This window comes from Anopheles arabiensis, chromosome 2, assembly GCF_016920715.1.
Source record: "Anopheles arabiensis isolate DONGOLA chromosome 2, AaraD3, whole genome shotgun sequence".
Classification (NCBI taxonomy): domain Eukaryota; kingdom Metazoa; phylum Arthropoda; class Insecta; order Diptera; family Culicidae; genus Anopheles; species Anopheles arabiensis.
In genome coordinates this window covers 27746936-27761075 of record NC_053517.1, presented here as the reverse complement: position 1 = coordinate 27761075, position 14140 = coordinate 27746936, and the positions used below count along the sequence as shown (strand labels likewise).

At 46.9% G+C, this 14140-nt stretch overlaps 1 protein-coding gene across 1 annotated transcript in view; it reads left to right on the top strand.

Annotated features, from left to right (window-relative positions):
• Positions 1-442: 442 nt before the first annotated feature.
• The window catches only part of LOC120898729 (tyrosine-protein phosphatase 99A), a 43595-nt gene continuing 29897 nt past the window's right edge, over positions 443-14140 (top strand). Inside the window, exons 1-4 of the mRNA XM_040304962.1 lie at positions 443-2128; positions 11056-11222; positions 13128-13254; positions 13751-13874. Of these exons, the coding sequence (XP_040160896.1) occupies positions 2032-2128; positions 11056-11222; positions 13128-13254; positions 13751-13874 (515 nt within the window). The 5' untranslated portion in view covers positions 443-2031. The remainder of the gene's footprint in view (positions 2129-11055; positions 11223-13127; positions 13255-13750; positions 13875-14140) is intronic.

Genomic DNA, 14140 nt, shown 5'->3' with positions numbered 1-14140 from the left:
ACCACTTCCTACGCCCCATCCCATTTCCAGCACACAGCGGAAAACCATTCGAAACATTCCGCTCTCCGCTCCGCTCCGAATGAAAAACGTTGCTCAGCAACGACGGGCAACAAAACGGGCCACGAGTGGGGCGCGCACAGTCGAGCAGCTGTAGTAAACAGCAGTTGGCCCGCGTCCGGGTTCGAGCAGTATGGCAGAGCGTGATGGCGTTTCGCTCGCCCCCGTGTACCACTATTGCTCTTCGCTCACGCTACTTTTCTCCGAATGTCAGTTACACTCTCAGCAGCACTCTCGCTCTCCGGTCACAGTGCAAAGGAAGGAGTTGGCGTCGGAGTGCTATCTGCGATGGAGGAGAGCGCACCGTACATACACATACACATTGTACACGCTTCCGGTGGCGATGCTGGCCTGATGTTCCGTTCAGTATCGCGTTATCCTTGACCGCGTTCGGGCAGAGGGAGTAAAAGCGTTCGTCTCGCGGCTCGTACAGGCCCGGCCATCCCATTCACAGTGCTGGTGGTGTCATATTGGATAGTACGACGGGAAAACCATCAAACCGTATCGCACCCAATTTGCTGCGAGATAGTGTGGGTGTGTGTGTGTGTGTTTCGTTCTCTCATAACGATCACGTGTGACGCACCGGGGGCTCGGTGTGTATGTGAACATGTTTGCTTCCCAAAATCGTGCTCCGTAATGCTCCTTGTTGATAAGCAGCAGCGCGTCGCCCTGTCTGTCGTGTGGTGTGTATAAGAAGAAAACAACAACCAACCAAAAAAAAAATGGTTATGTTGCAATAAAAAGTGACAGCTCACACTTTCGCTGATGCCATCAGAAACAAAACGTAGCAACCGTACCGCAATGTCAACAGTCAGTGGCAACGACGCGTGTCACCGGCCGCCCCAGTGGCCAGACAAATCGACGACGCGCAGGGCAGCCCTCCACGGTGGTGCTACAGCTGGTCAGGCTTATCGTCCGTTTGCAGCCGCTGCCGCCGCCGCCACCGCCCCGGCCGTGTTTTGTCGTGTGAGGGGGCAGTTCGGGTGGCAAAACAAAGTGTCAAGATCCGTTGTGTAAACAACAGGCGCTTCCGTGCAGGGGTAGGCGCGTTTGTTTTGAGCCTGGTGTCAGTTAAATAGAGTGTTTGCGGGCGAGTGACGGAAAAATCAGCGTGCCCGTGGTGATGTGGTGATTTCAGCACACGGTTCGCGGTGTAGTTCTGCTGGCCAGGAAAGTGTGTCGCTTGTTGCCCCAAAGTCATAGCAATAACCAACGGCAAAGTGGTACCGTGGCAGATACTTGCAAGGAGATGCCAACGAGAGCGAAGTGAAAAGTGGCCAGAGTGGCGGTGAAAATCTTGAAGCAAGTTTGTTGCGTGAAGTGCAGTGAGTGGCATGCGGAACCATTGAAAAGCTCGGCGAAAAGTGTTTGCGCGGGTGTGGAGTGCACTTTAAAAATATTTCAAACCCATCGCATCTAATTACACTGGGTGCCACTTTTTCTCGAGTGTGCCATAGAGTGCAGAGAGAGAGTCATCCTTTTGTCACGTGCGAAACCCGTGTACCATGCAGTTCGGGTCCCACCGAAACGTTCCACGACTGTGAAGCACTGTGGTGTAGCTTCTTTCGCTCGGCAGCCTCCACCACCACCACCACCACCTCAGGCCATTCCCGGTGGGTCAGTAGTGCGGATCAGTGCGAGGCTTGAATTAGCATAATAATTCATCTGCTTCGGTGGTGACGGCATTGGTAAAGCGAAACGGCAATTCATTCCGAAAAAGAGGTGTTTTTTTGGCGTTTATATGAAATATATCGGCCCCACATTATACCGCTAATGTTGGCTGGCTGATCCGTTGGTGGAGAGTTTCGCACGGAATCGACACCCTCGGCGACTTCCACCGCGAATAGTTCAGTGTGTGTGTGTATGGATAGGGCAGTGGTTTTGGTAAGTGGTCCCCGGAGGAGAGCGATTTCTTGCCACTGAATGCCGTAACCCGGTCCAACTGCAACGCACGGCCAGCCGGGTTCCGTAACCATGAGGTATTCCATCGCTGCGCAGTGGAACTTTATCGTCTGTGGATTAATTTTGGCAGCATCCTTCATTACCGGTTCCGGTACGAGTCGAATTTTCGGTAAGAGCTTCTTAAATTTGCACTCGCTACGCACTACACGTTCTACGTGGATGGCGAAGGAATCTCCCTCGGCAGCAACTGCAAAGCGGCAAAGTGGCACAGGCACGACGTACGAGCTGGGAAGCACTTAATGACGAACCATGCTGCTGGTTAAAATGCTACACTTTTCACACTCTGCTTGTTGTTTGTTGCGTTGCAACTGGAGCGACCCGAGTGCTGCTGGAAAGTGGTCCGAAGCGTTACAGCATTAAAGCACAGTTTCAGCTGCAAAAGCCTGCGTGTGTGTGTGTGTTTGTTTGCGGAAAAAGTAGGAATAAAATGGTACAACAATTCCCCGCTGCGATAAAACACACTCCTCCGCAGGGAATGCTCGAGAAGAAAAGTGAGGAGAGAAAAAAAACTGCTGCTGCTAACACGAACACACGCCTGCAGACCTGTGCTTAGAAGCACTTCAGGTTGCGTTGGTACGCGGTACCCTTTCCCCGTGCCCTTTCCTCCGCTCCATACGCCCCCCTCGAGGGCATTTCCTATCGACCCCGTTGCGTCTTTATTGGATTTTTATTAAACGCTCTCTACTTAAACTGTGAAGCATCTTTCTAAACGTTATTACGTGCATCATCTTGAAAGGGATAAGCATGTGCTGTGGGCTGCGGGCTATGATAGCTCATCCGTTGAGCTCTGGGGCGTCCTTCCTTGCTTCTTGCACGCGGCAGGAAACCTTCCTGCCTACAATCTGATACGCAAGATATATTCCCCATCCTCCTCCTCCCGACGGAACCTTCGCCCCCCCCCCTCTCTCCCCTACACGCAGGTCGCAGTGTAACTAAGTGTGTTGGGTGGATAACGAGCTGATTGTGCTGCTAGTTGGCAGTAGTATCCTTACGGTCGGTGAAGCATAACACAGGTGTATTATCCCAGCATCCTTGCTGCCACTGGCACTGGCCGAGCTTGGCTTTTATCAGCTGTATCGATCGTACCCCTGCTGCCTATCGATCTGTGGGTCCGTGAGGAGGAAGCAGCCAGTGCCAGCGAACAGTACAGCAGCGCGTTAATGGGGTCGCATAAGTCATTTTAAGATTGATGTTATAGTGAAATTGATTTTGTGTAAATGGCGGAAATGGTGGGCAGAAAATTGTGCTGCAACTCATAATTCATTTCGCTGAGGCGCCCTGAAAGTAGGCAAAATTATTCGTTTTGTGGTTGCTAATTTATTTGCCCATTTGTCGCATACAGGCAAATAGTTTGTTGGTTTGCTTTGAAACACATTAAGCTTCCTTCGGATAATAATAAAGTACTTTGCTTAAGGAGCGTTTTAAAATACTCAAATAATGCTACAAAGCATTGGCTACATCACTGCTATTGAAAGACATTTTAAGTTTAAAGTATGTGGCACAATCAAATAGTAACAAAATTCTCTTGGCAAGCCTTTCAATAGCCATACAACAGTAAAATAAATCCTTCCTATCCAACAAACCAAAATGTAGAAGGGAGTGTGACGAATGTTATAGAATGTAACAGTGCTTTGTTTGTACAGCTTCGTGACAATATAATCAAATGAAAAGAAAGACGGAACGCGGGTGGAAACCACGTTGTGCCTTCAACAAAGGTTAATCCATTCGACAAACGTCAATCGAACGCTTTTTTGCCCGCCCGCGGACTCTCCCTGCACGGCGGTGGCGTGCTGAGGATGGCTTTCCATCGTGTTTAATATTTCAATAGTAGTCAAATATAATCGATTGACTCGAGAGGTTCGGAGAACGCAAAATCAATTGCAAGCTAAACCGTCCGTCTGCGCAATGGCGGGCCGTTGCCGCGCCGGAGAATAACAAAACCCCCGCCACACACACACACAAAACGAGTTTACGCAAAAGATGAAACACATCATCAAATTTTGCAACAGCACGCCAGACGGTTGGCGGGCAGGCAATGGCACGACCACCAGCACACGCCGGCACCATTTTCCGTCCCGATGGGAGGAACGATACATCCTTGTCAATATTAGCAATTTAAATACACATTGCCTCGAACGTTTCGATCCCAACCAACCTCCCCCCCCCCCTTCCCATCAGTCCGGTTGCCCATCTGTCCCATCTGCTCCGCTCGCCTCCCATCGCCTCGCCCTCCTGAGCAGAGAGCCAACATCGTAGCACGAGCGCGATATCCAGCCACGTGGGACTTTTACGGGCCACTTTTCGTGTACTAAAAATACAACACAGCAGCAATACAAGAAGAAGTAGAAAAATTCAATACAACCCCTTTTTTCGACCATCTCGACCGTACGACCCCTAAGTTTTCCCCCCCGGCTCCCGCTCCGGCCCTCCCATCCACTGTAACCACGGGGCGAGAAGTTTATTCCGGACATTTAAACGAGCTTCCCAACCGTTCCGTTCCGATTCGGCAGGCGCGGCAAACACGGTGAGCAACACCGCCCGCTCGTCGAACTCTCTGCCCGGTCGCGGTGAAGTGTTTCGACAATTTATTCGACGATACATTACAAATGATTGATTTCGGGCAGGGACGACAAGGACCGTGTTTTTTCGGTACGATGGAAACGGTTTGAGTGGGCTTCAATGGCGGGGGGGGGGAGGGAAGTGGAGTAGTTGGCCATGCCCACGCAATCGAGCCGGAAAAAGCCCCATTTTGATTCCGTTCGCTTCGTGCGCGCTTTCTTGCGGACGGGAAGCGACAGCCGTCGCAAGGGTAGGAATCGCTTTTCTCCCAGCAGACGGCCGGCGGGGAGTGGGGCGAGGGCCCCCAGGGCAAACAAATCACAACTGAATTAGGATGAATGGTGAAGTATTTGGTTGAATTATGGTACACAATTTCGGGTGTGTGTGTGTGTGTGGGAGCGCGCACCTCGACAACGGTTTGTCGGTTTGGGGTTCGTCCACCGTTTTGAGGTTGAAATGAGCGTCTTCTGACAATTGTTTCGTTCACAGCATCCCGCACAGGACGCACAGCCGTGAACTGTGGCTGAAAGGTGGTTGGAAAGCATGGTGTTTTTTGTCTTTGTTTGGGAACATAATTAATGTACCCTTTATGTTTGTGCTATTTAAAGGGAACAGTGCAATTGTGCGATGAAAAGGCTGCAATGATGTTTCTTTTACTTCCCATTATAAAAACCAACATTTAGGAGGGATGTTGTGGACGATATCAGTTGGGCGTTGGGCGCTTTATTTTAGATGAGTTTGACAGACGATTGCTTTCTACGCACAACAATAGAAAAGCAAATTCAGTTAACACAACATCTAGTTTTTTTTTAATGTTTTGGTTAACATGAAAACCTGCTTTTTGGTTTGCATAATCGTGTGTACATATATCTGGCTGTTCTTTAGAATGGTTTTAAGTTTCGTCTGCACATAACTCGAAGAATAGTTCGATTTCCGCTTCACATGGCACATTAAATTTAAAATAAACTGTAACTTTTCCCTTTTTCCGATCCGATTTTTGTAGGTTTTTAGAATGTTTTTGCACGATGTATTGCCTGTTTCCTAATTTATATATTTTTCAATCCGTGACTTATTGACCGTTTTCCAAATATTTTAGACAAATAGTGTCAAGCCTTTTTTGGCATCGTCCCAAAACTGATTTTTAAACCAAATGAGTCAACAAATTTTAAGAAAGTAGTCCATAAATCATGACAGAAAAATCAAATCATTGGATAAAAACTAAATGGTAACGCATGAAAAAGCCATTAAAGAGGATCTAAAATTCGTTTAAAGTTTGTAAGTTTAGTTTTTGCCTTGTAACGTGTTAAAAATCATGTAGATCATGCGAAAAATTTATTGTAAATTATTGCGATGGAATTGAAATATATCACAGCCGTTGAACAACATATTATCAGCTATTAATAAATATATTAATTTTGGCAAAAATACTTTTTTTTAATTATCGAAATAGCACTAAAACTGTACGCTAGGACAATGGCTTGATATTGATTTTCTGCTATAGTGTTTATTATATTGCTTATATATATACATATTTTTTATTTAATACTGCTTAAACTATTTATGAGACGCATTATCAAACTGCCCTTGCATATGTCAACTCGAGTAAATTTTCAGTTCCTTTGAAAAACCTACACAACCATTGCGATGTATGAAACCAACTAATTTTATTCATAGAATCAAATCAAGTTCAGTATTATTCAATACCCAAACACACACATTTTGCTTACTTGTGTGACACTGACACGGAGAAGGCAAAACAAAACAAAAATCATCACCAAACTATACCATTGTGCACGCTTCATTACTGCACAAAAGACGAGAATGATCTTTATACTCGAACAAGCATGCACAACGGCCCCATTTGCCCTGGGAAACTGTTTTCACTCAACGTCAATGCTCGGCGTGTGTTCGGTCGCTCTCCACCCGACTCAACGTAATTGACAAATGGCTTACGACTCCGGGAAAGCAGGGATGCTCATTTGCACCTTCTTAATAATCCAATTAATTTGGCCCGAGGTCCTTTTGGCAAACAAGATTATCCTTAAACCGAAACGACCCTGCACTTGCCGTCGACCATCCACCGCTAGCAGCCGTGCTCTGCTTATGATTTGTTAATTTGATTCTACAAAATCGTTTCGTTCGATTCGTACGGTGAAATAGCAAGGCGAACGCAGCAACAGCAGCAGCAGCAGACGGCATCAAGAACGTCTGGGCACGGTCACTCCTCTCTACTTCTAGCATTGAGGGTTTTTTTATTAACGTTCCTTCCCAACTCATTTGTGCGTCATTGAGCGTCCCCCATTCTTTTGGAGAGGCGAAGAGCGTTTACAAAACTGGTACCAGCTTGCCCTAAGCGTCATCTCCAGCATCCGAAACGGGGTGGAAGAAATACATTTATAATCCTACAACCGATTGATACCGAACGGAGACTGACGTAACGGTGTTCGTACGAGTTTTGCACAGATTTCCACTTGCAGCAGTAACCGTTTTGTTCCCCATCTATCTTTCTCCCCTCCACACACACAGCTCGGTTTGCTCACTGTCGTCGCGTGTGTCATTCCAATTTTGTGATAAAATGTGCCACAGCCGGTTTTGCCGGTGGATGCTCTGCATTCGACAGGTCGTGGCTCTGTGTGGCGCTTGGGGATCACGCGACTACCGGCCCCCACTCCATCAATCCGACCGTCCGATGTTGGCTCGCCGTGTAAGGCGCACGAAGAAAGCCAAACTACGACAGCGGCAGCTGTCTGTTCCAGACGCGCGCTCTGAGCTACTGCGCTTAAGATCGAACGTCTTAGTTGCTTAGCCCTGCCCTGGCAAACATTGGTAGCGTCCCGAAGTGTCTGCCTGTCTGCATTTTCTTTTTTCACATACACACACACAGTGAGATGATTCGTAAAAACTGATAAAAACTGGCCCGCTACGGCGAAAGGAGAAAGTTTTGTTCGCTTCAAAAGTATACGAGCGAAGAAGGAAAGGAAGAAGAAAAAAACACAAAACATCAACCCGATCTGCACAGCACTCTCGCGGGTCTCGTCCGGGCGACTTGCTGATCGGAGGAAGAAATCTGTGCAGCGTGTTCGCATTTTCGCGTGCACGCTGCCAGCGCGAGAAAAGGACACCGGTACAGCAGCATCGGCGGCTTACGAGCCACGGACAAAGACTTCTCTACCTGCAGAAAGGAGGCCGGTGGAGCGGGGCCAGTTACCCGTAAAATGGGTGGGGGGGGGGGTTAGAGAAGAGTTCCGATGGGAGATCAGAAAAGATAAGTTTCACTTCAAACAAGTTTTGCGAGCAACTCAATCAACCAGTTAAACGAAACCTTTCCACTTCAGACGCAACCGAGCCGAAAAGGCAGCAGCAGCAGCAGCAGCATCGCGCGCTTTTTGCTTTTACGCTTCGCGAATGTGCGGCCCTGTTCAGGGCTGGAAGGGGTGCAGAGTAGGGTGGATCTTGTGTAGTCAGCTGTGGCACAAAAACGCTGTTTTCGAATGACTAAGCATTTGCGCGTACGGTACTGCTGCGTGTGTGTGTGTGTACGCGCGCTCTAGTGGGTTTGTGTTATTGAAGCTTATCCCGAAACTTGTCCTGCGTTTTGCGGCCCGTCCAGCAAGCCCCCGCGAGAGTTCGCTCCCGTTGCGGTTGTTTGGTTGCGACGCTGGCAAAGTTTTGGTGTGTTTGTATCTCTGTGCGTGTGTGCGTGTGTGTGTGTGTGTGCGTTGGGTAAAGTAAAAGAAAAGTGAAGCGCAAGGGGGAAAGGTCGATCTGTTGAGGTTCGTTTTATCAAACAATTATCTGATCCACTTCCTAATCGTAGTGCGGAGTGTGTTCAAACTTTGGTCGTACGTTTGCGCTGATTTAGTGTTGGGATTTCGTGTTTTTTTTTCTTCGTATTTTGTTTTTTGATACTGTTGAACCGACAAGTAGGTGGTGCTCCCGGTGAGACGATAATTCGTACTTAGAGTGATTGGGTACGTGAAGAGATTGCTAAAATCATGCCGCGTGTTCGGGGAATTATTAATGTACTGTTCATTATGATGGTGCTTAGGATGTAAAATTGGGCTATATTTTCTCATTTGATGTGGAGATTACATATGACCAAGTTGTACTCGCCTTACCAAAAAAGTTATTGCATGATTGTCCCATTATTGTTAGTTATTAGTATTTCATGCAGAAAACACTAATATGGAGATTCTTTCTTCACTTCTTGATGGCAATATACGAAAGTTGCAGATCTTCTTGTGGGTATGTTTCTTTAACGTTAAATTTTAAGCTCAATTGCGACCTAACACACCCATTATTTCTTTCCTTGTATCTTTTCGATCAGACTTTTTCCAATCACTTGGGGAATTCTCAGATAAGTCTGCCCGTGACATTGATTTGATTTGTTCAATTTCGATTAGAATACTATCGATAAATCAAAGGTAAAGTTTTATTCCATCACACACACACAATGGGTAGATGAAAGGGGTTTTCCCATTGATAGACACTCTCAGCGGGAAAAGTTTTTCCATACGTTGATTTGATTTCATGTACAATATTGATGGTAAACATGTACCCTCTTTCCAAACGATCCAAAACCCTGTACGTGTTTGATTCCAGCAAAAGTGTACAGTTCGTTGAGGTGTCTGTATGTTCACAGTAGCGACAAACACTGACAATATGATATGGATTTCGAGGAATGTTCTTTCATCTAAAGTTGAAATGTAATCCCATCTTCAGTATTGTTGTTCTGTTGAATTTTGTCCTACTTCCAGAGCTACCTTCATAGAGAGCTGTGGAGGAATGTTTGCTCACTTTTGCAACTATTCCCATGCTTGCTGCAACCTGATATGCAACGTTCTGCTTACGTTTAGTGCTGATACATAAGTCCTGCCAACACCATGGTGCCATTGTTCCCACCTGTCAAGCTTTATCAATCGATTGACGATATTGGGCCAACTTTCTCGACAGCCCTCACAAACTCATGTAAGCTTCGATTAGCTTTTCCGCTACAAAAACTATTTCAATTAATCCCCAAAGTTATCAGTCATTAAGCTGCTGATTTCTGCCGCCCATACATGGCGCTGCCCAACCAAACCCCAACCCGAGGGTAGGAGTGGCAGAACCGAAAACCGAAACTTTGCACCACTTCCGGGGCAGTCTTTGTGCGGGGCTGTGTTGGATCGTCAGCCAACCGATTATGGTTGAGTGGGACAGATTTGATCCATCCACAATCTTCTGGTGCGTTTCTTGACGACGTTTCCCGGTCGCCAGGGCAAAGGAAACACGGGCGGGCGGGCTGGGCGTAAAAAGAAACTTCTCGACAAACTAATATCACCGATAAACACGCTTCCCTTCTTTGTCTCGGTTCGATACATGTTTACAGTGTGTTACAAAATTAAGGAAGGTTGCTGTTTGGAAACGACTCCGGTAAGCGCATCTGTCGTGCGCTTGGGATGGGTGCGATTCCACTGAATGTGTTCGGTTTCGCTGACAATAATAGTTGCTGGATGGGGCTGGCAGGCGAGTGGAATGGAATCCGAACTTCTCGGAAAAGGGTAACATATTGTTTAGGAAACCCGTCGGCGGTATCCTCATTCCGGCACGGTACCCGTGCGCTAGCGGGTGCTACTGACTAGGAGATGTTCTTTTTAATCGATTTCAACCCAACATATTGTGTGGGTGTAGCTGTAGAATGTAAATAGCGCTGAGTGAAGGCAGGTTTGCTTTCCCGGTAATATGCGTTATTAAAACCATATGCCGTGCGGATGATGCGTGTGGATGGCTGATCGTTTATGACAAAAACTATTGCTCACGGCGAACAGGACGTCCAGTTAATGGTTTCATTGAATGCCACGACAAAGCTGCTGCCAATAAATATTGTTGAAAATGTGATTCCACTTTGAACCTATACCATTTATCCTTGCCACGCGTACCGTTCATTGAAGGCCTATTAAATTGTAAATAAATTGTTCAAAACCAATAAATCCTAACCCACACGGCGACCGGCCAACCGTTATCCGTGTACCGCGATGAACCATCGCTTGCTGTGCGCTGGGCCGTTTCATTCTGCCGCTCTCCCCTGTCCGGCTTGAACCGTTAAATGATGTTCGGTGGAAAGCCACGGCTTTAAATTTACGCATGTTTGATGTCACGAAAACATGAAAAAGAGAAATCCCACAGGTCAAGTGCAACACGCATTTACCCGGACGGCCATTAATCATACACCGGGGTAAGAGGCAAACCAGCCAAAGCGCAAATACAGGGAAGCAGCAAACGAAAAAACAAAAAAAAAAAAAAGAAACGATTCGCCAAACGCTGTGCACCGCTTCTGTAATGGACATCATCATTTTTCATCATTTTCATCTCCGTGCTTTGTGTCGTGCCGATCCTTCGCCCCGCTCACTGTACCGTTATTGTGTGGCGCGGTAAAACACGCGCAAGCAAACAGTGGATAACTCTTCGTGCCCATATTTCTGTCCCTTATCGTTCCAGATATTGAAAACATTCCCGTGGTCAAGTACGTAGCGGTCGCTGGCAAAAACATTACCCTTGACTGTCCGGGCGTTAACGAGCGTTCGCTGGTGGAGACGCTAGTTTGGCGCACGTCCCATACCATCGCCGAGTACGTCAACGGTTTGCCGTTGGTCAGCAATCAGCGGGTAAGTGTGCGGGAGCTGCTTATCGTGTTTGTTATGTCGGTAGTGCTCGGCTACGACCGGTGGCCGGAACGCATGAGCTGTAGATTAAAGTGTAAAGATGCAGCAGGAATTGGAACGAAATCAAATGGATCATCTCACCTTAAGCTGATTATGGAGATACGGTGAAGGCGAATTGGAATCGGCATTCTTTTAACACTTTGACCGCCAGCCTGACGTCACAGTTTTTGAGTGAGCACGTAGCGCATGGCAAGAGAGCGATGAGAGCGACAGTTTCTCGGGCCATTGTTATCACTCTTTTGTTTCATTGCGATAAGCGGCGTAGCACATGTCGTTCTCGTTCTCTCTTTCCTACCTCATTCGTTCTCAAGAGAATCACTGAGCGTCAGATACAAAGCTGAGTGGTGAGCAAAGCCGTCATACGAAATCATATGACGCGGCGCTTAAAGTGTTAAATATGTGTGATATTATCTATGTTGTTTCTGTCTCAAGTATTTTTATTACATGAAGAATTACATATACACCGATTCAAGTTACAGATACGAGTTAAGGACAAATATGATTTTAGATTCACATTATTACGACAACAAATATGATTGTTGAAAGAATATTTATTCTGCATCTTACCTAATAACATTTATCCATTTGTTAATTATTCCTTTACCTTCAACATTTTTAAGTCTTTTTAAACGTCTCCTTATGATTCAAATATTCAGTTTCGTTTGAAACAATAAAATAGTTAATAGCAACATAAAGCAATATAAAACAATAAATGAACTAATAGCAACATAAAAGCGCGTACCTCAACACCAACAGTACCAGGCGTCTCCATTTTTAAAAGGCACTAGGCGGCTCCATGGATTTTCCTCAACCTGCACAACACAACTTGAATAGAGAATGCAATACAGAGAACAAGAATGAAGCAAGACGGCAGGACATCTACTTCATTTCATAACGCAGCCTCATAATAATATTCAAACATTTCAAAGCAACACAACACTCAATGTTCATTTACTGAGTTTCTATACCAACGGTAATCTTCTTTTACCACCTTTTGTTTACCACAGCTTATAATGCGATGAAGCAGTGGTGCTCATTCATGCCGGTACTATCACACTTTCCCGTGAACAGCGTGGTGCGTATTAGATTAATTAGTGCGTCAGCGTCACTGGCCGTGCAAATATCCTAATGAATAGAATTAGTCCAATCGTCTACACTCCAAACCAGTGCACACACGGTCAAACCGCGTCCAGATCGCAGGTCTGGCACCTTCAGTATACACTTCATTCGCCACAGCTTAGCGCTGCTTTAATAGCTACGAACGCTCGAAACCATAAGCTGTCCGTTTAGGTCACCAACCATCCTCATTCATCTAAGCTGTGCTGGTGCGAACTTTCTATCCTCATATATCCTGACCCGATGGGCAGACATGTTTGCTGACCTCTGTCTCAATTTACGCCCAGCAAAAACCCGGCAAGAGCTACGACAAGAAAGCAACAACATAGAAAAAGAGGGATCGTACAATCTCCGCCGACACATCCGCTTTCGGGTGAAATAATGATGTAACTCATCATTTTGCCTCACATTAACCCCCCATCTCCCTTCAATTCCCCTTCCAATCCAGCACTTTCTTCGAGAAGCAAAAGCTGCTGCTCTCTTTGCTCGTTTGTGTGTATGCTGTGCCGAGTGTGTAATGATGCTGTTGCGAGTGTAATTATCGTCAGCTTTATCGACACATTTCAGCTCACACTTGCACGCCCTCATCGAGAAGGTGTTCCGTTTTTGACGAGCTACTTTTTTTGTCACCTGCGTTACAGGCGTTCCCATCGCAAAGCGGTCGCAGTCCCATTGCGCAGCGCACTAATTACTACTACGACTTCTCTGTTATTACCCTTTCGCTCGTTTCAGCTCACACTGCTGGGTGATAATTTTAGCCTGATTCTTAGCCCTGCCATCGCGTCCGATACGGCCGAGTACAGCTGCCTGCTGAACGACCGGCACAGCCCGGAAGCCATCGTTGATTTGCTGGTACAAGGTAAGCACATTGATAGAGGAAGGGGAGGAGGGGCAGGGTTGGTGGAGTTACAATATGGGATGTACACCTTACGCGAGGTTTGGGGGTGCCGTGCATGAGTTGTGGTTGTGCACCACCGAATCACCTCTCACCCAACACTAATGGGCTGTACGTACGGCTGTAAGGAAGCTGCTGCAGTAAATTCCCTTCAACATTCCTCCCAGGCACGCGACCCACTCGCACGGGAGGGAAGGTGGGCGATACGAGATTGTTGGCATTCTTCTGGCCACACTGGTTGACAAGAGAATGTATCATTTTCCTGCAAGCTGGTCTTGCAAAAGCTAAGCGGATCTATCGTTGTGTCGTGTGGCAGCAACATCCACAAAACAGCAGCAGCAAACGGCAGCTACCTGGGCAGCTCTGTTTTCTCAACGTCCATAAGATCTGTTTCTTGTTCTTCGGTTGCTACATGTTTCCTTCCTTCTGTCACGCTTCTCTCTCCCTCTCTCCCCTCCAGATGTGCCTGACCCGCCCGGACGTCCGCTGGTCGTAAGCTTCACGTCACGTTCGGTCGATTTATCCTGGGCCCACTCGCAGGACCCCCGAAATGCACCGGTTACAAATTTCATCATCGAAACACGGTAAGGACAGCGGGGCAAAGGAAAGCCCTTCCTCGATTTCACCGACATTATGTTTAGATTTACACCGACTTTCACCCCCGGTTCCCGGGTCCCATCCGTCCACCAAGACCAAAACCATCCTCGGGAAACCCCGTGGTACGAGTGCCGCAGCACTTCCGGGGAGAGGGTAGCTGCTAGAATATTTATTTTACAACCTTTTCCTCTTAAAACACCGGCACTAAAACCACCGGCTGCCGCACATACCTTCGCAAACAACGAGTTAAGTG